Genomic DNA, 10,000 nt, shown 5'->3' with positions numbered 1-10,000 from the left:
TTCAGGATGCTGTCAAGGACTCATCAAATAAAGCTACATGAATTGAATACCTCAGACTAATCAAAGGTATTATCAACAGGATGTTCAATAAAGTGTTCAAATATCTCTGCAGAATACATAGAAATGTTCTTTCTTTTTCATCAAATATTCAAACTCAGTGAGAGCTGGTAGAGAAAGACAGGGAGACGGGCCGGGAGAGAATACTTGTTCTACTATCCACCTCCATAAATACTTTACTCCTGACGTACTTATTCACAGTAGTGGATCTCAGACATTGGGCTCGGTGATTGGTTGAACACATTTTCACTTGTGATCTCAAAATTAATTTATATCCGTGCTCTTCTACTCTGTGAAGCTAGACCTGTGATCGTTATTCGAGAATTTGTTGCAGTTGTCAAGGCTAGGTTGAGGTGCTGAAATGTACATTCTGTAGACGTTTGCAGTAATGTAGTTTTTCTTTTCTACATTTCTAGTTTTTACAATTTAACACCATACTCTACTATCTAGTGTCAGCATCTGCAACATGAATTCTGCCTGAACAACAGAGCACTTACCTTGACCTCTATCTGTGACCTTGGAGGGAATTCAACTTTTCTACATTCCCTTGAATGGGAATTTACCTTTTATCACTGTCCTTGAAGGAATTGAACAATTTATTCATGTCCTTGAACGGGAATCAATCCTAGTATCAATGTCCTTGAAGGAACTGTACCCTTTCTACATGCCCTTGAGCAGGAATCAACCCTTCATCCATGTCCTTTAAGGCATGTAGGCTACCCTTTTTCGACATTCTTGAACAGGAATCAACCTGTTATCTACGTCCTACTAGGGAATGTACCTTTATAAGTCCTTGAATCATAATTGACCCCGTATCTGTGTCCTTGAAGGGAATGGACCCTTTCTCTACGTCCTTCAATAACATTAACCCTTTCTCTACTGAACACAGAGCTCCACAAGCAGCAGCAGTAGCAGCAATGGTGAGGAGGAGGAGGAGGAGGAGGAGGAGGAGGAGGAGGAGGAAGGAGGTACGAGGAACAGTGAAGGCCTCATATGTGCTGTGTGCTTGGACGTGTACTTCAGCCCGTACACGTGTCACCCATGCACCCACGTCTTCTGTGAACCCTGCCTGAGGACTCTGGCTAAGGGCAGTCCTGCCAACACCCCCTGCCCCCTCTGCAGGACCACCATCACTCATGTCTTCTTCCAGAAAGGTGAGAGCCAATAGGAAGCGGCGTCCTCTTAAAGGAACGGTGCACATCATTAGTTTTTCACTTTTGTCGCCAGTTGGAACTGTGATTGAATGCACATTGCCAAACACATTCAAATGAAGACATTATAAGGTACACATGTGGAAATAATACAATAATACATCTGATATGATTGATATGCATGTACGTCCAGTGGCTGTATCCATCTTTGAGTGTGGCTTTGTGTACAGCACTACTAATAGAAATCTAAACGACAGTGTTTGAAGAGCCCAGCTGCTGAGAGTCCATAGGGAGCAGATTAAAACCTTTGGCTCAGTTCTGACCAGATGAGCCACACAAACCTAGTAGACATTACTTAACCCCCTTGCACAACTTCTACTGGCCGCTTTTGTTCGGAACATGACAACAAATTATTTACATGTTAGGGTAACAGGGTTTTATTTAATTTTTTACAGTTTAAGCAGGAATGATGGAACAGTTCAGGTGACCATCCACTAACGCTTAAGATAAATTGATGAATACATAACGAGTAGCCGTGATTTCCGTTGACCTACTTGCGTATACTTGTGATGGCGAGGAACAAAGGACAAATGTGATAGAGGCTCATCTAGGGCCAAAACAAGGGAAAAGTGGTGGCTGAATGATTCCCCGCGACATATTAAGGAGACTTGTTTGATTATTAGGGGCCTGTGAGGGCTTAAGAGAAGATTCCTCTTGTTGCTGATTACAACAGCAAGGTCATCCCAAAGGGAAAGTGAAAGCTACATGACTCAGCTACAATCAGAACTTCACTTTAAATATCAACCCCAGCCGGACTCATGAGACAATGATTAGTCGGTGACTCAAGAGCTTGTTCTTGTTCATTTTATTTTTTTTGTTATGTTCTTATGTCCGTAAAGAGCTCAATCAAACAGTGAAGACATTATTCCCCATGGAATACCTCTCCCGGAAACAGAACTTTCAGAGGGCCAGTTGTGCCAAGTGGCCCCTTCCGAGCACAAGGAAGCTGTTCCGGATTTTTGGAGGCAAGTTAACCAATCACTTGAACTGTTATAATATTCCACAAGCGAACACAGCGATGTGAAATCGTTAAACACCAATTTGTGTTGGGTGTTTTAAGTGTTTAAGTAATGTTAAAGATGGAGTCTCAAGATATTCTTGGGGCGTCATGAATATTGACATCTTTAAACTATGGCGAGGGTATTTCACTACCACCCGAAAGCTTATGTGTTTGAAACTCAATGTCAGCAGTCTACCTATCTAGGCATCTTTGGGTACTATTCTTAACTCAGAACTGCTATTAAATGGCATGTTTCTGCACATGTGCTTTGGATCAGCATCTGCTAAATAACCAAACAGTTGTGAATAGTACAACCACTACATAGAGATTCCTAATGATCACTCGATCATTCCTTCTTTGTCTCCCTGACACAGGCTTCCAGCGACAGACCAGTTCTGCCAGGCGCCGGTTCCCTCATGGAGGAGGGTACCGTCTGGACGACCTGGACTCTGACGACGAGACCCGGGGATGGCACCTGGACATGGACATGGCCGTCATTTACATCTACTCGGCCAACTGGGTCATCGCCTTCTTCATCTTCTTCTTCCTCTGCTACCTCTTCTTTCCCTCTTTTTAACAGGAAGAAAGAGAGAGAGATGAGAGAGAGAGAGAGAGAGAGAGAGAGAGAGAGAGAGAGAGAGAGAGAGAGAGAGAGAGAGAGAGAGAGAGAGAGAGAGATAAGGGGGGTGATGGGATGGAAGGGCATGTGAAGGTTATACTGCATGAGAAAATAATCTAAAGAATATGCTGTCTGAGAGGTAAAATTAGCATAAGAGTGATACAGTATGAGAACTAAGATGGTCATACAGTATGTAGAAACGTATAACAAACACTAAGACGGTTATGTTTTGAATAGCTCAAAAAGGGAGATGTGTGTTGAATAACTGGTCGAATAGGTAAATAAAATTCAGGTTGGCCGGCCCTGAGAGAGTTTTTAAAACCATGCACCAGCTCTTGTTGTATCTCATCAATAAATCATTCAAATGTGAAAGCAGTTGTAGTAGGTCGTTTGGGAATATCAATTTGACTCTGTTAAGTGTCTCAACGTGACATATATATACAGCACTTCCTTCCTGCCAAGTGGTGACGTATATCCAGGCGTGAAACAAATCTATCGATCGATTGATCTATCTATCTATCTATCTATCTATCTATCTATCTATCTGTCTATCTGTCTATCTGTCTATCTGTCTATCTGTCTATCTGTCTATCTGTCCATCTGTCCATCTGTCCATCTGTCCATCTGTCCATCTGTCCATCTATCCATCTATCCATCTATCCATCTATCCATCTATCCATCTATCTATCTATCTATCTATCTATCTATCTATCTATCTATCTATCTATCTATCTATCTATCTATCTATCTATCTATCTATCTATCTATCTATCTATCTATCTATCTTTCTATAGCGATAGATAGAGCAATACATATAGCAGTGAATCAAATAATTTGCATATCAAATGTTGAATGTTGTAAGATTCTACAAAAGCATAATGGTATGTAAAGTTAATGCTGCAAGTTAATTCACTGTGTTGATTTGCATGTATTTTGTGATGCTTTGTTTGACAAGGAACCACTGGATTTGTTGCTAATCAGCTTGTCTTTGAAGCACATGCTTAGTGTCACATGGTCAATAGGTCAGATGCCTCATGGGATATGTGTAGGCGACGCTCCACCATATTTAGAGGCCTCAAGAGAGTTGAAGTACTATTGAATCCTAAATCAACATAAATATTACTGTCAATTCGGCTACTGAAAACTTTGTTTTTGCCAAGTCTTGCATGAGAAACCCTGTGGTGGTTACAAACACAACAATGTCTCCAAATAATGAAGAATCATTTCACGTTGAGGTACCAAACAATGACCAAAGAGACACTACTACTAACATAATTACTAACCTTCCAATGCTCCTATGCTTTCAAAATGGAGGCGGTTGTTGCGATATGACTTTGTGATGGGCAAGCCCTTTAAACCTGTATTATTATTTATTTTTTACATAATCTCCCTTGCAACAATCTAGGCTATGTATTTATATGTATTGTGACATTTTTGTAAAATGACAAATACAATTTGTAACAACTTCGGATGGGAAATGGATGTTTTATTTTTAGATTGCCTCTGAAAAGGTCAATGTGTTATTTATTTTTACCAAAATAAAGTTAAACTAACCTCTTTCTCCCTTTCCTGGTTGAACGGACAATTTTTCCTTGGGCAAACTCACTTTGACCATTTTCCATTTCTGGCAAATATATGAGAAACAATGCATAGGAAGTTGGTGGCAGTGTTGGGTCCAATTAACAAGAATTAATTACATAATTATTCTGTTTTACCAAAACATAAGCCATATATATTACATAACATTGAATAATTATTAAAGGTGCAGACAAACACTATAATTTATACTAAAATACAAATACTTCAAAAGTCTATAAAAACCCTATACATCTGACAATTTAAAGTTTCTAATGACACAGAATATCCTGCCCACCTCTGACATCACGGCCACGCCCTCTGTCACCTCATTGTCTAGAGGATGAGTAGTTGGCTTGTACTCGTTCATATCTGCCTACTGACCTGAATCAATGATGCTGACTGACTGGGTGAATTAATGAAAACTAGAAGCCCTTGATGGGGTCCATTCTGTGATTTGCCTCGCAGGACTTCATACCGTTGAACATGTCAAAAGACTGGCTGATGAGGATGGTTTATGGAGGCTCTGTCCACCTTTTACACTTTGAGTACAACTGCCTTACTTCGTCACAACATAGCCATTGTTGGAATAGAAGAATAGTCAATTGTATATATTCTAATATATATTCTAATTTATCCACACAGATGCATATGATTGCAAGATACCTTAGTGAAATGACTATGCTATTTTACATTGATCGATTACCCCTATGCAAGAAGAAAATGTGGATTAAAACACACACACACACAAACACACACACAGACACACAAACACAGACACACACACACACACACACACACACACACACACACACATACACACACACACACACACACACACACACACACACACACGCAAACACACAAACCAGACACAGACACACAGCTCAAACTAGGCTCTATATCTTGACTATAAATTGACATATTTTCTTTCAATAAAAGATTGTTGTTTGATTTACCAAGAGACGCATAACTCCAGCTAGAACCTACATATACAACAAACATGTGGAGGGATAGACCAAAAACAAAAAACCTGAAGACAAAAATAAGGTTAGGGTGAGCATTGAAGAAATGTTAAACAGGGAAAAGCAAATCAACAAATACGTGAACAACAATAGCAAACTAGAATATGCATTTCCTGCAGAAAATGCGTGGAGGGCTGTAGTGCATAGTGAGTTTGAAAATATGTTTTTAGTAAAGCCACACAGTTAAAGACGTAAAGAAATGTTAAATGGCTTAAATCAAGTGAAGGGATTTGAACAGAGTCTAAATAGAGGCAACAATATAAACATGCACACCCTTTAAAAAATATGAAATGGTTTGAAACAAATATATTGAAGAGTAAAACAGAGAAGAGTAAACAGATATTTAAAGTGATAAAGTTTGAATACATTTGAGACAAAATATAGAATAGCTGAGCTGTTCTGAGAAAGTGTGTGTTCGTGTGTTCGTGTGTGTGTGTGTGTGTGTCTGTGTGTGTGTGTGTGTGTGTGTGTGTGTGTGTGTGTGTGTGTGTGTGTGTGTGTGTGTGTGTGTGTATTAACTTGGAAAAGTATGTTATTATCCTTATTCCTTCGCATCTAGTTGATTAAATTAAGCTCATAAAATGATGAGGCTTATACCGTTGGACCCCTGAAGTCTCAGCTTTCATACGGTATATCGTTTGTGTAGATAGCATGACGTGAAAAATATTGTTTAAGAATTGATGATAGCATTTAGCTTCTACCCGGAGTAAATCACCCCGTAGAGCGAGTAGGCCTAATGAAAAAAATATTTATTATATCGACTTTTTGTTTCAATTTAATATGGGAAGACACAAGTGTGTTGATTTGTTAAATGTTTGTTAAACGTTTGTTAAACGGTAAAAATGTAAATTGACCAAGTTACGAAGTCTGAAGTAGTTGAAGTGTTAGAGAAAGGGTCTGCCTTCCGCCAATTGACTTCCATCCCAGAAAATAATGTTTTGCAGCAGAATATTTTACAAAGTTTAAAATAGTACTAATGATAGCGCATGCTAATCTGATAATTGAAATGGAGTCTTTCGATGGAAATTGTGGAATTAGTAGGGTTCCAAAGTCTGTAGAGAATGAAAGAATGAACGAACGAATGAAAAAATGAAGGAAGAAAAGAAATAAACAAATAAAGAAAGAAAGAAAGAAAGAAAGAAAGAAAGAAAGAAAGAAAGAAAGAAAGAAAGAAAGAATTAAGCCTAAAAATAACAATATTTGAGCGCTGATAGCACTCACCTAACTATTAAAAGCGTTTTTACATGAAAACGTTGAATGCAGAGAGGTGGTCCTCGGGGCGGAAGGCTGAGGGGGGGGGGGGGGGGGGGGCATTAGTATTCGTGTCCTATGGGTGCGCAGTGTTCCCAGCCACCCGAGCAACGTCAGGCCTGTAGCGACGGCTCGTCTTATATCGCCTCGCCAAGGTTAGAAATCCTTGATTGGAAGCACGCGAAGAACCAGACCCTGCGAACCAAAATAGACACCATTTACCCATTCAGCCGAGTTTCAGCCTCCGATCTCCCCCTCCTGTATAAAGACATGAATGACAATTGATCCGGGCGGTTGATAATCGACCACAGTGGGACTGAAACGTTTTTTTTTTTTTTTTTAATCTCTTCGGGGAGTGCTTTCTGTTCAGCGCCACAACAAGATTCATAGAAGAGCCGATACTAGTCGTCTTCTGGGTACTTCATGGAAACGCGCAATCCTAAAAAATGGTTGCATTTGCAGGTGATCGTCCGTGAACGTGGTCGTTTTCTGCCTCTCACCACCACGGCATCGGTGCGTCAGAAAAGACATCTGAGCTAGCCGGACTCCGGGCTGGGTGTGCAGCAGCAGGCAGCAGCAGGCTTCATAACCGTCTGCTGTAGAGAGAGGAGAAGGTGACTCGCGACCCCCGTTCGCAAATCCAGCATCGATGCGCTCACTTCTGCGCGCTGAGGCTTGTCTGCGTCTTGGACCGCCACAGTAGAACCCCGATCGACGGGAGCGCAGGAGGCACCTGACGGAACACCAACACGCGTGTATTTGAACCTCGATCGCTGTAGTAGTGGTGGTGGGACCTGCATCGATCGTCAAACGTAGAAGAGCCGTGGTGCTGCGTGGAGAAAAAACGGGAGTCGAGGAGAGGGGAAGGAAGCGTGTTGAAGGAAGGAAGGGGCTGAGATTTCGACATCAGGCAAGGCGTTCTGCGTTAGAGCTGTTTTATTAGTGGATGTGTATGCATGAGTTCTGCACCGAATGGGCGCAAAAACCGCCCCAGATCTGCCGGGAACATTTTCCAGATCGGCAAGCCCGCTGCTCACCGCGAGCCGGAGAGGCGGGAGAGCACCGAGAGCAGCCGCAGAGCCCAGCGCGCCGTGGCCGACTGCAGGATGGTAGGTTTGCGACACCTTTATGCCTGCATGGAGGGGGGTGGGGGGTCTCTGCTAGATTGGGGTCTGTTAGGATATTATCCCTCTTTGTTCTATAGTTCGATCCACTATCCCTTTGCGTGCAAGGCAGAAAAACCACAGCATGTTTTTGTTTTTTTTAAAAACGACCGATTCAATAAGAAAAAGACGAGGGCATCCTTCATTATGAGCGCCAGAAAGGATTCAATTGTTCTTCAATCGGATTTTTTTTTTGTGAAGCCTTAATGTTTTTGCCTGGGATAAAGCGATGACTGGACAGATCCCGTGCTGCTGCTGTTATTATGGCCATACTTCACCTCTTCATGCGTCCACGGACGTCACCGGGCGCCGCGGTCCGCGGGATGATGGCATCCCGTGTTTGACTCGCACACACCGAGCGGGACGCGCGTCCCAGCGGCAGGAGGTTTTAGCCCGAGCAAACAACCAAACTTAGCATAATGGGCCATCATAAATAAAAAAATCCATTCTTTCAACAGTCACTCTGAGTAGGCCTCAGAAAGCCAATAGCCCCTACTGTGGCAGGATATTGTGATGTCAGCGCTGGTTGTTTTTTTGTATGAATGCAGATTTCTTATTTTTATTTAATCGGTGTGGGGGTACAGGTCGTTGTCGTGAGTTTCATTTAATAGTTGGCCCAACAACACATGTTCTCAATCACTCTACGGTATAAGGAGTGAGCATGTTTTACTGAAGTCCTAAGTTATGCAAGGGGTTGTTTAGTACTTTGTACAGAAGCATGTTCTTATAAGGTTCTTTCCTTAACTTTAGTTTTTCCTCAATGACCTTATCTTGCAGATCGTCCAAGAATTCAACACTCTCGTGGCTCTGTATCGTGAGCTTGTCATTTCCATCGGTGAAATAACAGTGGATTGTCCCGCCTTACGGGCCGACATGCTCAAGACCCGAAATAAAGGCTGCGAAATGGCGAGAGCAGCGCACCAGAGTCTCTCCCTGATCTCGGGGTAAGTGCATCATTACGCAGATGGAACAAGCTGGCCATGTTGCTGAAACGGCAAACCGCCCCTCTGCGGCCAAGTTTGTCTTTGCTAAAGACAAGACTTTGGCTATACGAATAAAGCTAACGGCACATGCGTTTTACAGATTGTAAGCATTTTTGAAACGACATGCAATGAATTTCTTTATTCTGCAATGTGTTTAATGAACTGTATTTCGAATATGAAGTACAGTGAGTTCATAACAAACGACCACATCGGTTTAGCAGATATGTGTTTGCATGTGTGTGTGTGTTTGTTTTCCTGTGTCCCTGTGTGTGTGTGTGTGTGTGTGTGTGTGTGTGTGTGTGTGTGTGTGTGTGTGTGTGTGTGTGTGTGTGTGTTTGTCTCTCTCCCTCCCTCTCTCTCTCTCTCTCTCTCTCTCTCTCTCTCTCTCTCTCTCTCTCTCTCTCTCTCTCTCTCTCTCTCTCTCTCTCTCTCTCTCTCTGTGTGTGTAAATGTGTACATTTTTACTGCAGTGCCCACCGAGCCCCTCACCAAAGTTATCAGGATAACAGCATTTATTCTAAAAAGTATGGTACTACCCTAGAAACAACAGTTTGTACTCACAGAGTGGTACAAATAGTGTTTGGGTTACATTATGTTCACGTCTTTATCCTGCATGTGACAGACTCACAACTCCTACGGATATAATATTGACATTATCGTCTTACACTGTTTGCCTACTTTCTCACATTACCCGTGACATTAAGTGATCACATGACTCCCTACTCTGCTTCGCTTTCCTGTACAACCAAATACATTCATTTAATAATTCATTCCCCTTCGCATGCTCTGAGTGGCTTTAGAATGTGTGTGTGTGGTGTGTGTGTGTGTGTGTGTGTGTATGTGTGTGTGCACGTGTCCTTCGTAGTGTGTTACATGCATGATGAAAAGTGTTTGCATCACATGGCAGGGAGCCTCTGAGCTATGCATGCGTGACAAACTTTCCACAGACACATATGGAACATGCCTGGTCCCCTCTCGTCTGAGAACACCATGCATCTCATAGTATGGCGGGTGTGTGTAGGAGCCAAGCCATTAAACAAGATAATGTCTTTGCATTTATTTGTATCCCAGAAGAAAACCAAGCACATTGTATGAAAGGCATTCTCCCCTTCCCCA

The 10,000-nt window shown here is 42.0% G+C and overlaps 2 protein-coding genes across 2 annotated transcripts in view; both read left to right on the top strand.

Moving 5' to 3' along the window:
• The window catches only part of rnf180a (ring finger protein 180a), an 11,258-nt gene extending 6,809 nt beyond the window's left edge, over window positions 1–4,449 (top strand). The window contains exons 2-4 of the mRNA XM_030359748.1: window positions 947–1,211; window positions 2,108–2,233; window positions 2,643–4,449. Of these exons, the coding sequence (XP_030215608.1) occupies window positions 947–1,211; window positions 2,108–2,233; window positions 2,643–2,845 (594 nt within the window). The 3' untranslated portion in view covers window positions 2,846–4,449. The remainder of the gene's footprint in view (window positions 1–946; window positions 1,212–2,107; window positions 2,234–2,642) is intronic.
• A 2,382-nt stretch (window positions 4,450–6,831) lies between these two features.
• rgs7bpa (regulator of G protein signaling 7 binding protein a) overlaps window positions 6,832–10,000 on the top strand; it is a 9,156-nt gene continuing 5,987 nt past the window's right edge. Inside the window, exons 1-2 of the mRNA XM_030359567.1 lie at window positions 6,832–7,847; window positions 8,679–8,845. Coding sequence (XP_030215427.1) covers window positions 7,695–7,847; window positions 8,679–8,845 — 320 coding nt within the window. The 5' untranslated portion in view covers window positions 6,832–7,694. The remainder of the gene's footprint in view (window positions 7,848–8,678; window positions 8,846–10,000) is intronic.

Source organism: Gadus morhua, chromosome 6, assembly GCF_902167405.1.
Source record: "Gadus morhua chromosome 6, gadMor3.0, whole genome shotgun sequence".
NCBI lineage: Eukaryota > Metazoa > Chordata > Actinopteri > Gadiformes > Gadidae > Gadus > Gadus morhua.
This window is presented reverse-complemented; position numbering and strand designations above follow the sequence as displayed.